Source organism: Hippopotamus amphibius, chromosome 13 (genome assembly GCF_030028045.1).
Source record: "Hippopotamus amphibius kiboko isolate mHipAmp2 chromosome 13, mHipAmp2.hap2, whole genome shotgun sequence".
Taxonomy (NCBI): Eukaryota; Metazoa; Chordata; class Mammalia; order Artiodactyla; family Hippopotamidae; genus Hippopotamus; species Hippopotamus amphibius.
The window spans coordinates 45012805-45032821 of record NC_080198.1 but is presented as its reverse complement, the minus strand read 5'-3'; the positions used below and the strand labels follow the sequence as shown (position 1 = coordinate 45032821).

Here is a 20017-nt window from a genome sequence, read left to right as displayed (position 1 = left end):
CCCAAAGCAAGCAGAAGGAAAGAAAAAACAAATATTAGAGCAGAAATAAATGAAAGAAAACAAAAATACAACAGAGAAAAGAATTTTTTTAAGTTGTTCTTTGAAAAGATCAACAAAATTGACAAATGGTTAGCTAGATTGACTAGGAAAAAAAGGGAAAAGACTCAAATCACTAAAATCAGGAATCAAAGAGGGATTATAAAAAAGGAATAAGGAGGATTGTAAGGGAATACTATTAACAATTGTATGCCAACAAATTAGATAATTTAGAAGAAATGGACAAATTTCTAGAAAAATACAAACTACCAAAACTGTCTTAGAAGGAAACAAAAAATCTGAATACACCTATAAAAAGGGATTGAATTAGTAATCAAAAAACTTCCCACAAAGAAAAGCCCACCACCCAACGGCTTCACTGGTGACTTCTACCAAACATTTAAAGAAGAACTACCACCAACCCTTTCAAAATCTACCAAAAAGCAGAAGAGGAAGGAACACTTCCCAACTCATTCTATGAGCTATTATTACTCTGATACCAAAATACAACAAAGACATTACAAGAAAAGAAGACTGCAGACCAATATCCCTTGCAGATATAGTCACACACACACAAACAATTCAACAAAATACCAGCAAACCAAATCCTACAAACCATGATCAAATGGAATTTTTTCCACAAATGCAAGGTTGGCCCAACATATTAAAATCAACCAATGTAATACACCATATTACTAGAATAAAAGACAAAAACCACATGATCACCTCAGTAGATGCGGAAAAAAGCATTTGACAATCTTTAGCACCCTATGATATGATAAAAGCATGCAATAAACTGAATAGACACTTTTCCAAAGAAATATCAAATGGCCAATGAACACATAAAAAGATACTTAACATTATTAGCATCAGGGAGATGAAAATCCAAACCACAATGAGATACCTCTTCTCACCCACTGGGATAGCTAGAATCAAAAAAGATCAACAATAATACGTGTGGATGAGGATGTGGAGAAACTGAAACCCTCATACATTGCTGCTGGGAATGTAAAATGGTACAGTTCCTTTGGAAAACAATTTGGCAACTCCTTAAAAAGTTAAACATGGGGGAATTTCCTGGCGGTCCAGTGGTTAGAACTCCTCACTTTCACTGCCGAGGGCGCGGGTTCAATGCCTGGTCAGGGAACTAAGACCTCACAAGCGACGTGGCAGGGCCAAAAACAAACAGAACAAACAAAAAAGCTAAACATAAAAGTTACATATGATCCACCTAGGTATAGGTATACACCCAAGAAAATTGAAGTTATATATATGGCTGCAGAAAAAAAAACTGTTCCCAATAATTTTATTTATAATAGCCAAAAACTAGAAACAATCCAAATGTCCATCAACTGATGAATGGATAAACAAAATGTGATTTGTGTGTGTGTGTGTGTACACACACATATTCATGTGTGTGGAATATTATTTAGCATCAAAAAGGAATGAAACACCTATACATGCTACAACATGGATGAACCTTGAAAGCACTGTGCTAAGCGAAAGAAACCATGTACAAAAGTCCACATATTATATGATTTCATCTTTATGACATTTCCAGAACAGGCAAATCCACAGAGAAAGAAAATAGATTAGTGACTGCTTGCCTGGTTGTGGGGGGCGGGGCGGGGAGGGGTTGGGGAGAGGCAGAGGACAATCGAGAGTGATAGTTAATGGGTATCACCCAGACTTGGCATGATAAAAATGTTGGTCTGGAATTAAAGGTGACAGTTATACAACTTTGTGAGTATATTAAAAACCACTGAATTGTATACCTTAAAGGGGTGAATTTTATGGTATATGAATTACATCTCAATGTTTTAAGACTCAGATAAGTGACAGAATTGGAATCAGTGTGATATACTTAGTATAGAACAAAGTGGAACTAACCTTTAACCTTTATTTGATCACTTGCTGCAATAATGTTAAAGAAGAAAAGCAGAATGAATTAGGAGATTGGAATACCAAATTGTACACTCTAAATGTATGCAGTTTATTGTAAAAAAATAAAAAGTTAAAAAAAAAAAAAAGAAAAGCAGAGCACAAAATTCAACGGATTTTAGTAATTCATTCTGCAAAAGTTTAACGGAGTTCTTGCCATCCTATGTAACTACGCTAATTGTTTCAGAATATACAAAGCTGAATGGTCCTCAGCTCCTCTCCAAGGGTCTTAGAGGCTAATGGAGAGGCTTAGAAGAGGACACAGTGGACTGATAGCCCAAAAGGGCTGGTTCGGCTTGTCTACTCAAGCCCTGGGTATGTCAGAGCAGGCCACCAGGCTTCCAGTTCTGGGTACCCCAGATAAGCCTTCCTGGAAAGTCTGGTGAGATGAAGGTGAACATGCTTCCCCCAGAGACGTTTGATTAAGTTGCAGAATGAAATCACATGTTGATCTCTCAGATGAGAGAGAGAGAAAAAGAGAGAGAAGAAGGAGGGGAGGGAGGGAGGAGGGGGCACAAAAGCACAGCTGTGCACCCTTCTGTCTGGGGCCCTTGACTGAAAAGAGGGAAGGATCGGGTCAGATTACTCTAACTCCTGACTTAGCTTAGTTCAAATTCCTCTAGACAAAGAGGGTAGGGGCAGGGTGCTGTAAGACAGAAAAACTCAAACATGAGAGTTGTCACACAATAGGTTTTATCAGAGATTAAGAAAACAAGGGGAAGGGTAACTCTGAAAAAGTACAGCCTGGGATGGAAGAGATGTCCTTCCCCAACTTCAACAAAGTGAAGAACAGTGGCACAGCCTGGATTGTGTGGGGCCTGATGGAATAATGGGCCCTAGCTTAGCACCACGTGATAGGAGACGGGACAGCATCACACATAAACACCAGAGTGAGCATGACAGTTGAATCATGTTATGGGAACAGCAGTGTAGAGGAGACATAGCTAAGATCACAGGATTGAGAAGAGATGTAAGACTGGGATATGGTGGGTATTGCAGGAAGATCCCGGCTTTCTTGATGGGGGCAGATTGGAGTAATAACTCTTCTGTTACCATTTTTTATTATTAAGTGTGCCTCCCTGACTCCTCCTCCCATCTGAGTGGGGCCCTGAGAAACTAAGCTTATACAGAATACAAAGCAAAATCCTAGAAATGACTCAAGAAAATACAAAGTGCTGCGGAAGGGAGTGTGTTTCAAAAGAAAAAGGAGTAGCATCAGGGTGGTCCCGCGATTTCACTGCCATGGCCGGGGTTCAATCTCTGGTCGGGTAACTAAGACCCTGCAAGCTGCACAGTATGGCCAAAAAAAGGGGTAGCATCAGCTTGAAGATCAGGAAAGATTTTATTCACAGAGCTAGTGGCATAGGAAGTTGAAAGGATATGAAAGATTTTTAAAATTGTTTTATGATCACAATAATAAATTTAGTTTGATACAGAAAAGAAAAACACAGAGAAAAAAATGGATATCACAAATCATTATTCTACTACTCAGATAAAACCATCATTAACATTTGAGGGGTATAGCTTTCCTCATTTTACTTATTTATATCTATATCTATCTATAAATATCTGTAATATCTATCAATATAGATATATACAGATATGAAAGTACATGTGTTTGTGTATACATACATATACACACATATCTAAACACACACAAACACACATACATATATATACTTCAAAACAAAAGTTGTGATTGATAACGATTCTAACAGGGGAAATGAAGGCAAGAGAGAGACCAGACACAGGCAAGGAAAAGAAAGCAGAGAGAGGCAATGGAACCTTCCAGAAAGAGTATGAACTATACAGGTCTGCATTCAAATCCTGCCTCTGCTTCTATGGAAACATAAATAAGTTACTTAACCATGCTGAACCTCACTTTCCTCATGTGTAAAATGGGGATAATAATATTTACTTGATCAAGCTGTTTTAATGATCAGACACTTGAGTACCTCAAGTACACAGCAGTGTGCCCAGAGCATGGGAGGCGCTGAGCGTGTGTTGGTGTTGTACAGCAGGCTGTCTGGGCAGCACGTGTGCTGCTTGCTTCCCATGTAAGGTACTTGCATATAAGAGGGAGGCCAGGGAGGGACACTCTCTCACTATAGCCTGGGGATCACAAGGATCCAGATCCCAGCTAACTGAAAGAGCAAATTAGCCAGAAGTAGTCACAGGTCTTTGAAAACTGTTGGTGAATGCCCTTAAGCAGCAGCTCAGGCAGTTTCAGGAGAAATCGCAATCTGTGCAGGACACTTAACACTTAGCCATCTCACCGCCTGTGATTTCCCTCTAACCGCCGTACTGTATTAGGCAACAGGCCAAGGTTACATGCTCACTTTTTCTACAGTTATTTTAATACTCATCATTCTCAAAAAACACTTCTGACTCTCATAAAACAAAGTAGCATAAGGACTTTGATGGCTGGCACTTGTCTGCTGATTCAGTGAGTGAACTTGCGTCAGGCACGTCATCTTTTTTGTGGTTTCTCCTGAAACAGGGCAGGCAGATTCCTGTCCCTGAGCAAAAGCATCAGCATAGGGAGGGTAATTCAGGGCCACCAATTTGGGTGAAGTGTCTGTTTGCATAATCCATTTTTCTCTCAGAGTTATAGAAGTAATTTTCCATCCATCTCTGGCAAAGGAGACCATTATCCTGTCCTTATTGAGATGTGGATCTAATTTAGATGTCAGCAACATTTATGAGCCCTCAATTCATTAAGCCATCAAGACAAACAGATGGTGCCTCACAATCAGTGTCACGGCAAAATGACTGGAGAGCCTGCAGATCAGTCAATAAAAGCCTATTTGCACTGCCACTGAGTGTGGCAGTGCCTTCCAGAAGAGGCACCTCATTCTCAGAGAATTAGCAGGCTGTAAAAACAGCCCTACATCATTATTGGAAGAGATAGAGCAGGGGAAAGCAGAGGGGCATTCGATATCCGAGGCAGCAGGGGAGAGGAGAGGAGGGTTCTGAAAGGGAGACTGTCAATGGTAGGTGACCAAGAGAATTAAGAAGCCACAGGAGCCCGCAGCCCCTGCCCAGCTACTGCAGACCCATTAGCTGAAATGCAGCCGGAGTCCCTGAACTCAGGTACTCACCTCTGCAGAGAGAGAATCTTGAATCATTCAACCAATATTTTCCATGTGCAGGACACCAGCAGGTACCATGGGCAAAAATGTAACAGAGGTTCTGTTGCCAGGGTGCTTGTCACCCAACATTCAGGCATAACCACGGCACTCTCCATCATACCAAGCACCAGGAGCCAGCTGGGGAGCCCACGAAGAAAATCATGTTTATTTTTTTTGGTAGAAAGAGCTGTTCACCTGTGGTGAACAGAAAGCTTTTGCTTCCAGTGATCAATTCTTTCTTTGTGCAATCTAGTCAAATTACCTGTACAAATATAGATTATAAAAATGTCAATCTTTTCAGTTATATAGATTATATAAGACTACAAATTTCCTAATTTTTAAAATCAGGATATAAACTACATAAAACTGAACATTATAAAGACCAAATTCTGTCTACTCATTCTCTACTAAAAGACACATTTAATAAATTAAATGGGATATAAAATTATATATTATTTGTTGTATGATTTTCATTACTTTTTTCTTTTTTTTAGTTTTTATTCGAGTATAGTTGATTAACAACGCTGTGTTGGTTTCAGGTGTACATAAAATTATATAAATTTTTAAGACAAGATGGTTGAGTTGATAATTCCAAATCCAATTATCTCCAAAGCAAGCGAACGAGGCAGAAGGGCTTCAGCTCAGAGAAGTTCTGTGCCCACCACCCCACCTGCCTATCACCCTACCCACCCCACCCCACCCCAAATAACTAAGAGGAAGAACAAAAAGGAATTTTAAGGAGCTTCAATGAATCTAAGACCCATTTTTTAGTAACAACTGCACAGCTTCTTGCTGGAAAATATTGTCAGTGAAAACAGTCTTGCATCAAGCCTAAAATGATGCAACTGTATTTCCTTATTTGATCTGTTTAAGTGCTTTCCTATGCAAATGATCCTCTCAACATCACTGTATGTAGCAATGGCGCAAATCTGGGCCAGTTTGGTCAGAGCACAGTATGATGAAAGTGAAAGCACAGTCTCATCTCTGCCACAGATCTTCAGAAGGCTGGTCCTTTGTCATTCAGTTATCTGCCCACATGTCACTGGCTATAAATGCACAAAAGTAGGAGATGAATCAGGGATTTACTCAGGTTTCATGCTTGGTTAATAGGGTGGAAAGCAGTTCTACCAATCAAGTCAGGGAATTTAAGAGAAAGTACAGGATTACGAGGAAGGGGTGTCTGGAGCAGGGGGAAGGAGAAGAGAGAGATAATTAAGTTCAGTTATGGACATGTTGTGGAGTCTGGAATTGTAAGATGGCCTGGACCTAGACAGTTCTCCCTGGGGACTTGTCTGTATGGACTACTGTTACTTTAAAGCAGCAGGCCTTGTTAAGGTGGCAGAGGGAGGACACTGCTGCATATAGCAGCCTTCCCTACGCTTAAGACCCAGGATATGGCCTCAATACAAAGAATATAACAAGCTACCTACCGCATAGTCTTTTGTTTTCTGGCAGAGAAATGCTGATATTCCCTTTCTAATGCATTCAACTTCACCACAAAGCACCTCAAATGCACTCAGCTCCTGAAACAACCTGCTCCAAAACCTTCAAGGGCCACCTAATACATACTGCCCAAGCTCTCTGCTTAGCATTTAAGGTCCTCCCCAGTGAGCTTAGGCCTACTTTCCATTATTCTCTGACTCTGCCTTCGTCAAAAATTTTTGCCTCTTCCCCACTCACTGTCCTCCATGCCAGAGCTACAATCCTATAGTCTACATCTATTCCTCTGCCCACTGTTTCCTTTTTCTGGAATATTCTTCCAACTTCTTTACATGCTTGTCATCCTTCAAAGCCCACTCATTCAGGCCCCTGTCCCAAGAAGCCTTCTTTGAAACTGCTCACTCAACTATGATATCTACCTGGATTTCCATTCAAAGTAATTACAGACTGTTTTTGGTATTTTTCTATAACCTGTTCCTTTGACATAATCAGATGATAAATTATTTCAGGGAAGGAACTGAGTCTGACAGTACGGGCACAATATACATGTCCAGTATTTGCTGACCGTGACTCTCAATTCTAGTTTTAAAATTGTCATAGATACTACCAATTTTCTCAAAAGTTTTAATATTTGTTTTAGACAAAATTCCACAAAGATCACACAGTATTTTTTAAGGATGTCAAAAACAGGGTAATATAGCTTTAAGCTGAGGCTCAGCCCAAACAGACATCTGGGTTTAGAAGTCCATTTCTCTTATAGCGGATATGCTCATGTGTGGACAGCTACTTGGAGCATAAGTTACAGAGGCGCCCTTAAGAGAGGAAATTAGCAAAGCTGGCAGACACTTCTTGTGCTGCCTTCCTATACATCAGAGATGGATTAACTTAATACAGGAGAACCCAAATAATTTTTTGTCTTCTGCATCAATTATACTTTTAAATAACACAGGGTAAGGAGAATGGAATAATATATATTGTACATTTGTCACCAATATTAATGTCTGTATTATGAAAAATTTAATCAGCTGTCACTGTCATTCTCTTGTAACATGATATTGAATAAAGTATAGCACAATAATCTTGAAAAAACCTTCTGCATCATCTGATACATATGGTTATCATCACCATTTATCAAGATTTTTGGTTTCTACATATCAGAAAGAAATCATTTCTCACACAAATAGAGCAGGGTCTGCCTCTTTCCGCACAATGCATGGCATAGGAATTTTTAAACTAATAGCTAACACTCTACATTTATTTCTCCACTAACCACCACTACTGTTATCCCCATTTCACAAAGGAAGAAAGTGAAGCCCAAGGTCATGGCTAAGCTCTGATCTGCCTGAGCCCACATCCCATTCTCTGGAAATTAGCAAATTAGCTTACATTATTTTGATTCACATAAATCCTCTTCAGGAATGAATATGCCGTGGTCACTGCTGCAGTTAGTCCTTGTATTTCCAGAATCAAGGGACTTGAGGACTTCTGCTTTACTTACGAATGACTTTCATATTCAAAGCTGTCAAGCTCTTTCATCGTTTTAATTACCCTATATGAGTTCCTGATCTTCCTATTTATTTTGCCTCCCTGCTCGACTTGCGGGATCTTAGTTCCCCACCAGGGATCAAACCCACGCCCCCTGCAGCGGAAGCGCGGAGTTCTAACCACTGGACCGCCAGGGACTCGCCCCCTACTTATAAGCCCTCCAGCTGCTACTGCACCAGTTTTTACTTCTTTTAACATTATTGAGGCCCTAGTGAGCTCAAAGACAGTGTTCAAGGAGATACCTGCGTGAACCAGACAAAAGACGTGCCCTCAAGGAGCTGAAAGCACTCCACACGACCAAGAAAGGGGTTTTTAATTTATCATACCTAGCATGAATGTTTCCTACCTGTATCTTAACTCAGTTATGAGACAAGAGAGTTTTATAATCCTGAACCTATGGCACTGAGCTCCCACCTGTGGAACAGAGCACTCAGCAGTCTGCCTCGTTTCGTGGTTATATCCAGAGATTCTAGTTTAGTTAGATACAGTCCCCACGATAGCGCGTGATGCTTTGCACCAATTCGCCAGCCAGTTACCGACTGCTCTACGAACAAATGAGGGGATCTGTCCCAGGAAGTTCACTGTCACAAGGGGCCTCTGACACTTGTCACCTCAGGTAAACCACCCCGGTCTGGGTGGAGCCCCCCGTGCTTGCGATGAATGGCGGCCTCCCACTACAGTGTAAGCGCCAAGCCGGGAGGCCGACAGCTCACGTTCGCGGCTGGGAACCGCCAGGGCGCGGGAGTTGATCCACCGCCCCGCCGCCGCCCGCTCCCGCGAAGGTAGGAACGTGCTCCCTCCTCCCCAGCAGCCTCCGAAGGACCGGCCGCGGTTGAACGCCCTCAGCCCGGGGCCCGCCCTGCGGTGCTCGCCGCCGCCGCTGCCCGAGAGGAAAGGGCAACGGTCACCTCAAGTACCACGGGGCCAAAGGCCAAAGTCCCAAGGCCCTAGAGCGCCCTCCGCCGGACCCGGGACGCCTGGCTCTCATCTCTGACGCGGTCCTTACTTCAGAGCCCGGGACGCGGAGTCACCGCCCACGCACGTCGTCCCAGCCAATCCGGAGCTCGCTCCGGGCCGCCCCTCCCACCGCGTACGCTCTAGCACCTACCCGCCAGCACGGACACCCGCCAGCACGGACACCCGCGTGCCTGCTGCTGGCTTCTGACTGGCTGATGCCGGATGTGGGCGGGACCGGGAGAAGCCGGACCTAAGGCGAGTGCGGGAGGCGGGGTCAGAAGCCGGTTGCAGCCTGAGACGTCTGGTAGCTGTCAGTAAGTGATGCGTGCTGGCTTTGGGGGTCGGGGGACGGCGGGCCGTGGGGTGGGAAGAAGTGAGGCCGCGCTGGGCCGGGCTGAGAGCAGCTTGGGAGGGTTGGGGGTCGCGGGACTGGGAGTGGTAGGGGCGATGTTTGGTTGGCGGGGTTAAGGCCCCACCTCGTGGTGCGAGGGAAGGCTGGTGAGGGCCTACGGAGCCCATGAGGGGATGCAGCAGAGGCTCGCGGAGCGGATCGTGGCTGAGAGGATGGAGCTGGGGAGGGACGGGACTGGGGCCTGCTTCCGGGAGCTCGTAGCCCCACGCGTGAGAGCGGGGTGGGTGAGGACGGATTGGGAAGGCGAACGCTCCGGCCATGGAGTCCTGACAAGGTCACAGGAAGAGAGAGGGGAGGAAGGTTGAAGGGCTGAGGCGAGGGCGTAAAGCCACACGATCTTCCCGCTATCGTCTTCCCCTTCTCCGCTGGACGGCATTGCCTCCCGCCTTTGGCGAGCCTCTTCGGCCCGTATCAAGCATCTCTGACGGAATTTACATTTCTTCCTGAAAAGTAAACCTGCCAGAGCAGAGATTACAAAACAGAGCACGAGGTTAGAATTGGGAGCAGCCGAAATGACTCGACAGGTTTATTCGCCTGTCTCTCTTATTTTACTGGTGCGGGAAGCAGTTATTTCTCTCTTCGGAGTAATCCCTATGGAAGGAATCTGTGCTTCCGGAAATACTCAGGCACTTTTGAGTATGACCGGTTTGGATGAAAAGTTGTGAGGGATTTAAGTGGTACCAGGCCCCAGCATGACAGTCCTATTTGAGTTCTGTATACCGGGGGTTCTCTTGCTTCCCTGTGCACCAGAATCACTTGAAGGGGTCTTATAAGATAGATTCCTTGGGCCTTGCCCCAGACCGTCTGAATCAGGATCTCCAGGGGTGGGGCCTTTGCAGCCATTTTAAACAGGCTGACAGGTGACAGATGCAAAATCAAAATTTGAAACCATCGTTATCAGATAGTAATTCCTGTGACCAAAATGATGGGCTGTGAAGATCCTTAAATCTTTTACATCACGTGATGCTGGGCAGCCCCTGTTCCCTTTTGCCTCTTCTAGGTTCCCATGCATTTGGAAAGGTCTTCGGTAGCATGTTAACAAGTTTACAGACTAGTTCGTGTTTTCCAAACTAGCTTTGAGTATCTGGTTATAGGTGCCTCTTTTTGTACCTGTTCAACTTTCTGACAGATCTGGGTCAGTTGCTGTGGGTGGATGAGAAAATGATGCTAAAGGGAAGTCCAGAAGTGGTGCTAGAGGAAAAAAAAATTTTCCATTCACGTTTGAAATTGTTAAATGAATTAAGTCACTGGGGGAAAAGGTTCCATTTAACTTTAGACATGACTGACATTTTTTATAATTCAAAGAAAGAGATGCGGGCTTCTGTTAAGGAGTGGATTTTCAGTGTTTTTCAGATTAAATACATATCAGCAATTATAAGACAGATGATTTGGCAATATATTGTCAACCAAAAGAACCCACAACTCTGTATCAAAAGAGCTGGGTTCTAATCCTACCCTGCCAGAAATGTATTCCTGTTGTTGAGCAGTTCATTTAACTCTTCATAACCTTTTTTTTTTCCATCTGTAAAATAAGGCTATTGGCATAGATTAATAATGTGGGTTTTTACTCTCAAGTTATGTGATTTGTACTTATTGACCCTGATACTTTAAAAGTTAACCATTTTTGATTTAGGGGCTGGAAATCATGAACACTTGGGAAACTTCTAAGCGGTCATTAGGGAGAGAATTATCAAAATCTTATACTCAGGGAGTGTTATATATTACGTTAGAAATATAATTTGAACCTTAGAATAACAAATAACTCTGTGATGTGTTGGACTTTTAATATTCCCCCTTTATTAATTTTATCCTGAAATGTGCACACAACCTAATCTCTGGATCAGAGACAGGTTATCATTAGTCACTCAAGACAACAATGACCACAAGGTTCCTTCACGCCCTGATTCTTACCCCAGGGACTACTTTCTGAAAGCCAGATCAAATGTCCTATCCATATAAACTGCCTAAAGGTCATCCTCCTCCCTCCTGAAAGGAAGAAGGGAACTTTTGCTCCATTGACCTGTTAGACAATTAAAGTAATCCAGATATGAGAGATTAAAGGAAAAGCTACCAACGTTCTTGCTTTTAAAGACTATTCCGTAATGACTTCTTAGCTTAGGGATAATTAAGGCAAAGGAAGAAAACATGCTTTTATGTCTACAATAGAAGGTGCTGGTTTTTAAAGTGGATTGTGGTATATGATGGTTTCGTCTCTTGCGGTTGCATAGATCTACGACCTACTCAGGTTATCATGTGTTCTTCCATAGATACAATATAAGAATTAAAAGAGAAATAAGCACTTATGTACATACAGCTTGACATTTTTCTTACTGATTAAACTCTACAAATGTGTATAATTGTTAGTTTTCACTAAATATTCCTAATTACCTGAGAATAATTTCAATTGTTGAAAAACATTACTTTAAAATTTATTCAATAAACATTTTGTAATGTACTTATTATATACAAAGCATCATGCCAGGCAGCGGTGTAGACACAAGCAAGCCAGGTGTAACCTCCTGACTTCAAGGATTCTAGCAAGAAAAAACAGTTAAATTTGCATTTATGAGAAAGTTATTATAGAGAAAGCATGGGGTCCTATGGGATGGTGTAACCAAAGCACTTATAAACTTAGAGTCAGAAAAGACTTTCCAGAGGAGGTCAGTTAAGGTAAGAATTCAAAAAACAGGAGGAGTTAGCCAGGAAAGAGTATCTAAAGGAAATGGAAAGGGAGGAAAATGTTAGGTAGAGGAATTAGCTTGTGCAAAGGCATGGAGGTTTAGAGCAGGGGTCCCCAACCCCTGGGCCTCCATGTCTAAAGAGTCAGTGGTCTGTTGGGAACCAGGCCACACAGCAGGAGGTGAGTGGTGGGCAAGCGAGGGAAGTTTCATCTCCGCTCCCCATCGCTCACATTACCGCCCGAACCATCACTCCCCTTCCTGTTCCCACCAGTGGAAAAATTGTCTTCTAGGAAACTGGTCCCTGGTGCCAAAAATGCTGGGGACTGCTGGTTTAGAGAGCATCTATAAAAAGTTTAATGTGATTAGAATGTGGGGTTGGTGAGGGAGGTAGAAGGAGGATTTGTGATGACAAAAGTTTTTGAAACTTTTGCCTTTGGGAAGTTTAGATTGGTTATGAAAGAAACTAATAAATATACTAGCCTAAAATAAATACAGTGTTTAATCTTACCATCTAGTCCATTTATGTAGTATCTTGGTGTTTCATTTTGTTTTGTTTTTTTGGCGGTGCCATGTAGCACTCAGGATCTTAGTTCCCTGACCAGGGATGGAATCTGCCCCCTGCAGTGGAAGCCACTGGACTGCCAGAGAAGTCCTCATTTATGTAGTATCTTTTTTTTTTTTAATGTAGTATCTTGAAAGCCAATCTCAAATATTTCTCTGAAACTTCCCAATCCCACTTTACCTAAAAGACATCACACTCTAAATTCTCATTATCTCTGTTATGCTGTTGGCAAAGTGATCACACTCTGGCATGTCTTTTTCAAAGAATCTAATTTGTGAAACATTTAGGTATTTACATTTTATCTCTTCACATATATAGTGAGCATCCTGAACCTTAGCTTGTTGAACCTTGTAGATAATAAAAGCTCAGAGAAAGTAGAAGTTTATTCAATTAGCAGGTAATGGAGCACAAAAAAGAAGAGAAAGTCTAGTTCTAATTTTTTATATCTAGCTGTATGATACTGTACAACTCATCTGGATTAGGGATTTCTTCTCTGTGAGATGACAGAATTGTACTTTTCCCAATGAGGATGGGGGCCTGGAGGGATGGTTTCACTTTTCAAACTAAGCACTAAGCCTCACCTCTAGAGTTGGATATTCTTTGAGGCCCCTAAGCCTCACCTCTAGAGTTGGATATTCTTTGAGGCCCTTGACTACCACTAAACCCCTTGAATAGCAAAGTGCTGAATGGGCACTATTATTACTGAAGGGAGTGTGATGCACATGAAAAACCCAGAAGCTCAGGTAAGACTATATGGGTAATGGGATGCGCAGTTAACTTTTGAGTTTATTGTAAATTGACATCAATCAGAGACTTGTGCCCTTATATACTATATTTGACTCCCTTTTTTATCTACCGGTATATCTATGGGTAAAGTTTATAGTCTTTTCAGCTCAGTCAGAAGGAAGTGTATACATAGTTACTGTGACTAAGGTGAAATTGAATTTGTTATTACCTTATTGTGATGAAAAGCCTATTAGCTTCCTGTGTTTAAAAAATATGACCAAAAAGGGAGAATGGAGCCTTGATCCCTTTGTGATGGAAATGAAACTTTTTTTCTGCCCTCTTATTCATATAATCAAGCTAGCATCTTGCCTTTTTTTGGTACCACTTAAAGGAATAATCTTATAAAAGAAGTATGCTTTTAACTGCAGAATCTCATGGAAATTCTGTTTCAGGAAAATTCTTCAATCACTATGTCAAGCAACACAGATGTTTCTCTTTCTTCATATGATGAAGATCAGGGCTCTAAACTTATCCGAAAAGCTAGAGAGGCACCATTTGTCCCCATTGGTAAGTTTGACTTTGACGGTCTAATGAGCTATTGTAAGCTTTAACACAACAGAAGTGTGGTCAAGTTGTTTCATTCATCAGGCATTTCCTGAAAGCATTTGTTTATTTGTTTGTTTGTTTGTAAGCTTCTAGTAGAATGAACAAGTACGTTTTATTAATGTGGCAATTCAGTTATTGCAGTTGAACTCATAACTGTGGGCTGAAAGAAAGCTTGTTATTTTATAAAACAAATATTCATTACCATGTGAGAGCATTTATTTTTGAAAATTTTTTCACATGTTGAAATATGCTTAGATTGGTATGATATAGCTCTCATTATAAAAATTCTTCTCTGTGTATTCTGACTTTATGTTTTATTGACTTATCTCAGTGAATGTATTGGGACCCCAAGATCACTGTCAGTCTCAATGATTTGCTGGAAGGACTCACAAGACTCAGAGTTGTTATACTCACAGTTATGGTTTATTACAGTCTCTGCTATATTAACTGATTTCCTCGGGGATGGAAGTAGGGCAGAGAAGAGTTCCCTGGCACTCTTATTAAAAGAATTTATTTACTGGCTTCAGAAGCCCACACTTTAAAGATGATCTTAACTTTCTGGATCTGCTACTGTTTGCTTCCACTTGTGGATTTTTAGTTCTGAGGGGGAAAAATTTAAAACTCAGTTTGTATGTTAGCTGGTTAATGGTTTCCTAAAGCATCCTTATAAAAAAATAGAACGCTGATTGATGATAAAATCACCTTGATTCCCTGCCCCCATGCATCTGACATACTTGTGACTGTTTGTTTTACAGGAATGGCAGGTTTTGCAGCAATCGTTGCATATGGATTATATAAGTTAAAGAACAGGGGAAATACTAAAATGTCTGTTCACCTGATCCACATGCGCGTGGCAGCCCAAGGCTTTGTTGTGGGAGCAATGACTCTTGGTAGGTTCCTACAGGACATTTCAGATTTGTGGTTCCCCATGAATGGATTTCTTTGTAAATAAAACTAGATACTTTTAGCTGACTTTGAAGCAGTTTGCAGATATCACTTATATTCATTTTTACATAAAAACTGAATTAATAAAAATAGTTCAAGTAGTGACAGTTTTACTATCTATGATATAATCTTACTAAGGTTTTAAAGAAGGAAAGATAGTACTGCCTATCACTGAGTTTATAATTTCGTTGAAGAGTCTAGATATATGCAAATAGGGTTGGTAATAAGATCCGTCATGAGGGAGAGACATGATTGCTGTTTTATTGAGGTTTTGAAGGTGGAAAAGTTACTACATACTTTTATAAGCTTTATAATTAATTGACTTTTATGTGGTATTATATAGCAAGAGTAACTCCTTTTAAAGTTGCCAAAAAAATATTGATATTTTAACAGCCTGAGCTAGTCATACTAGCCTTGAGATACTTGGGAAATTGTGTAAAAAGAATTTGAGAAATTTGAATTGTTTAAGAAAGCAAGCGTGTAAGCAGCATAGGACCTTTTTCCCCTTGTAAGTATTGTATGCTAGCAAGAGTGCTACTTTTAGCTGATTTATGAACTGTTTTAAATTTTCTGATACTGAAGAAAATATATAAATGCTTAACTAGCATTCTTTTTCTTTAGGTATGGGCTATTCCATGTATCGAGAATTCTGGGCAAAACCTAAACCTTAGAAGAGGAGATGCTGTCTTGTTCTTGTTGGTGGTGCTTGCTTTAGTTAGACATCTCACATTGAGGTTATATGTTTATGTTGAAAATAAATTGTTTGGGTCAGACAATTACATGGGAATTTGAATACTGGCTTCCTTTCTTGCAGACTTGATTTGCCTGGTGACCAGGTTACTGGTGACCAAGTTCACTAGCTAGGTCATTCAGGGGAGTCGGATTAGCGCAAAAGAAACATGTCACTTTTAAATGCACCTGATAGTGGTACAATGTCCACCTTCTTACGAAATTAGTTCTAAATAGGACAACGTGCCAATCCTGACAATGCTCCCAGTTGCTGCAGAATATCATATGCTTTTGATGTAATGTAGGAATCCTATTTACCCCAGTTAATTTAACTTTCTGACTGACTTGTGGACTGACTACTGTTTTAAGGACTGGCTGGCTCTCGAGGAACCCTTTCAGAACAGTGCATGGAATACAACAGTATAAACCTCCTGGCAATATGTGTGTGTGTTTAAACCAAACCTAAAAAAAGCTGGTAACAGAGCTGCTTTGAAGTAGTATTTATTTCAGAATCATAGTTGTAAACATGAGAATAACTTAATTGTAGATCCCTGTTTAGCTCTTTTGTAATTGTAGAATTATATTTTGCGGCTGTTATATTAGAGTAATTTTTAAATGTCATTTTGAAATGGAAGTTTATATTTAAGTGCTAATGGAAAGGTAAATGAAGAACACTTTTTAAATGTGTGCAGTATGTTTGTTTTCTCTATAAGAATCATAAATGTTTAAATGAGTTGCCTATAATGGAAGTGATTTATGAGCAAGCTGGTTTGGTCAGATATTATACAGACTTTGGTATACTACAGAATGCTTTGTCGTACTTGTGAAATTCTCTTGTCTAACCTGAACTTACATTCCATGGTGATAACATGGTAAATGTAGTGATATTAAAGTAAGTGAACACATCAAATGTCTTGTATTTATTACTTCAATTTGGAAAAAACTGTCATTCTTCAAAGTAGTGCAAGTAGTTCCAAGAAAAGAGGGAGAACATTTTGTGCCTTTCGTAAGAGCCATAGTTAAAGAGTATTTAACAGAAAGGAATAATGGCTAACATTTATTGAGTATTTACTGTGTGCCACACACTGCTCTAGGCCCTTTTCATGTCTAATGTCATTTAAGTTTCCTAACAACCCTAAGAAGTAGGAGCTATGATCCTCATTTCACGGAGGAGGAGACTGAGGTATGAGTAGTTTTAAGTAATTAACCCAGGGTCACATGCTAGAGAAGGTTGTAGGTTTGGGACTGGAATCTGGGTAGTCAAGCAGTAGATGCCAGCAGGTGTTAAGAGACTTGAAATGTTGGCCTTTGTGAAATTAATGCTGGAGTGGCTGCAGTTATCATAAATTAGTACTATTAGACGAGAGGATGCAGCATGGTCCTGGCTCACCACGCCACTGACTACATAACCTGGACGAAATCAGGGTTTTCTCAGTTTTCTCCTAGTTAGAAATGAGAGATTGGACGAGGTAATTTCTATAGTCCTATCTAGCTTATAGATCATTATATGGGTCTATGGGAAATGTGCTTTAAAAATGCAAGCTATTACTAGGAACTCTTCTCAGCCTCCAGTACACATTACAAGAGTGGCCTGTAGGCAGTCCTAACAATTATTTCATGAAGGATAAACCTTAAGAACAAATTTGGGAACAAGTTTCAGAAACTTTTCTAATGGTAGAGTGCATTATTGATTTTGTTAAGTGAATACTAATTTGAGAGAAATTGATCTAGACAAATGCCAGAGGATAGAAGAATGGGAGCAAAATGTTGAGGTTGTAATGAGCATTAAATGATCAGGAGAAGATGAATAAGGTTGCTTGCCTGAGGAAGAGGATGGTAAATTAGGGTGGATGAATAGGGGGCATCAGATTATGGAAGTTCTTAAAAGTGGCTCAAGTGGATGTGATACTACTATTTATTGAGTCAGACCTGGGTTCCTGGTTTTGCCACTTGCCAACCAAGTAGCCATGGTTTCCTCATCTGTAAAGTGGGGACAATGTCAGTGGCCTAGGGTTGTTGAGATTAAATGCAGTGGTGAACATAAAAGGGCTTAGCATAGCACCTGACACGTTAGTAATCTCTGAATGGCTGCTGTTACCATTGTTACTCTTAAGCTTGGGAATGTGGCAGCACAGGAGGTGCATGGGCCCTCTTACAACTTATAGTCTAGCAGGGAAGGCTGACATTAGATCAGTGATTTCAAAAAGCATGATGAGGGACTTCCGTGGTGGCACAGTGGTTAAGAATCCACCTGCCAATGCAGGGGACACGGGTTCGATCCCTGGTCTGGGAAGATCCCACATGCTGCAGAGCAGCTAAGCCCGTGTGCCACAACCACTGAGCCTGTGCTCCAGAGCCTGCAAGCCACAACTACTGAGCCCATGTGCCACAAGCCTGCACGCCTAGAGCCCGTGCTCTGCAACGAGAAGCCACTTCACTGAGAAGCCTGCGTACCACAATGAAGAGTAGCCCCCGCTCAACGCAACCAGAGAAAGCCCGCACACAGTAATGAAGACCCAACTCAACCAATAAATAAATTAATTTTTTTAAAAAAGCATGATGAATACTAGGTATAGGATGCGGCAGACTGGGGGAACCTAACCCAGGGTCAGACTCAGAGGAGGTATCCCCAAAGAAGCAATGTTCTAACTTAAGATATTTTTTTCTGAGAGATTCCTTGGCTTACTGTTGTATGTTACTGGAGCATTGGTATATGACTGCTTCCATGCCTCTCCTCTACTAGTCTGCTTGAGGGTGTGATGCTCTTTTTCACCCAGAGCAGCTGGCATTAGTGCCTGGCTCATACAGATATTCAATAAGTGTTTGTTGAATTAATTAGAATAAGTAGGTTTTGTATTTTTACATTTCAGGATCCTGCTAGTCCCAGAAAAAAGTTATCAGCCTATTTCTAGTTAATGAGCAATAGTGACATCTGGTGGTGAGAGTTGGGATTTTACTCCACACATAAATCCCCAAAGTACACTCTGCTTCTGTACCACGGAGTCAGAACTTTGGAGTAGAGGACTGGTCATGCAGACTATGCCTCTTGCCTCACTGATGAGGAAACACTGCTCAGAGCTTCAGGCACTTGAAATTTAGGCTCTATCCCCATGTAAATCTATAGCCCGTGGAAACAAAGGCCAGAACAAAGCTGAATGAACATAAAATATTGTAAAGTTCTCATGTGTTAAACAGTGAAACTACCAACCATTATATGCTTGATCCTGTTTGAAAGCTCTTCAAATTGAACGGGAAATTGGAGAAAGGAAACCAAACATGTACCAGCTGTGACCTGATTGCCACTTTCTTAGTGAGTGATTTACATGCCATAAGTTCATGGAAGAGCCAGTACTACTCATGCATCCTGGCTTTATTTTTAAATAAAGAGAGCCTACCTTCCCCTTAGTCACTGAAATGGGGCAAAATAATTTTTTTTAGCAAGACAAGAGTTAGGAAATTTTCTCCTAAATTCAGTAGTGATAACTAGTTCCAGAGTGGAGGCCAGTATCTGGTTGGTCCCCTCAGAGGAACCCAGGAACAGGTTCCCTCTGTATCCTAAGCATCTCTTAACATTGATGTTAGGTCTTCTTCCTGTCCCCAGTGTAACTCTGAAGTGTCGCAGAGTGACTAAAAGTTTACAACGTGAGGTAGAAATGCCATCATCATACCTTTCAGCTAGAGCCTTATTACCTAAACTCAGCTTATCTACAGCTATACTTAACTGTCTTCCCCACTGGTGCTCCTTCCAAGATCACCTGTTCCTGTTAGTGATCTCCATCTCCCTGTCACATCCTCGGCTCAAACTCTTAGAAGTGTCCTTCCTTCCTCTTGTTCATTTATTGCTATTAAAGCAGTCGCCAAGTCCTGCCATTTTTCATAGGCAGAGTCCTTCATCACTCAGATTTGTTCTTTTCTTCTTGTTGCCACCACTTTAAACCTAGGCCCTTCACCTCCTGTCCTGCCACCTAGCTCCAGCAGAGCCACTGATGCCAAAGTCCTGTGCTCACCACTGCCCCTGACACCTCTGTTTGGGCTCTAGTCCTTCCCTGAATGTTCCCCACTTCCACTTCCAGACAGTTCAGTGTACTCCTTAAGACCCAACCTGGGACTTCCTAGGTGGCGCAGTTAAGAATCCGCCTGCCAATGCAGGGGACACGGGTTTGATCCCTGCCCCAGGAAGATCCCACATGCTGCGGAGCAACAAAGCCCGTGAGCCACAACTACTGAGCCCGTGTGCCACAACCACTGAAGCCCACACACCTAGAGCCCCTGCTCCGCAACAAGAGAGGCCACCACAACGAGAGGC

General features: G+C 41.6%; 1 protein-coding gene across 2 annotated transcripts; it reads left to right on the top strand.

The window, feature by feature from the left end:
* The first annotated feature begins 9226 nt into the window (after positions 1–9226).
* On the top strand, positions 9227–16621 carry HIGD1A (HIG1 hypoxia inducible domain family member 1A). 2 transcript variants are annotated; one of them, XM_057706608.1, is made up of 4 exons: positions 9227–9364; positions 13884–13998; positions 14793–14927; positions 15604–16621. In XM_057706608.1, the coding sequence occupies exons 2-4, from the start codon at positions 13902–13904 to the stop codon at positions 15651–15653; spliced, it is 282 nt and encodes a 93-aa protein (XP_057562591.1). In that variant the 5' UTR covers positions 9227–9364; positions 13884–13901; the 3' UTR covers positions 15654–16621. The 2 variants fall into 2 exon arrangements, with proteins under 2 accessions (XP_057562591.1, XP_057562590.1); XM_057706607.1 differs by lacking the exon at positions 9227–9364 and having other exon boundaries at positions 13866–13998.
* The last annotated feature ends 3396 nt before the right edge of the window (positions 16622–20017 follow it).

Bases quoted from the DNA above. Each gene is read 5' to 3' on its own strand.
- HIGD1A (XM_057706607.1), top strand. From the start codon at position 13,866: ATGGAAATTCTGTTTCAGGAAAATTCTTCAATCACTATGTCAAGCAAC. The intron at 13,999-14,792 runs GTAAGTTTGACT...TTTGTTTTACAG, and splicing joins GGCACCATTTGTCCCCATTG to GAATGGCAGGTTTTGCAGCA. The intron at 14,928-15,603 runs GTAGGTTCCTAC...CTTTTTCTTTAG, and splicing joins TGTGGGAGCAATGACTCTTG to GTATGGGCTATTCCATGTAT.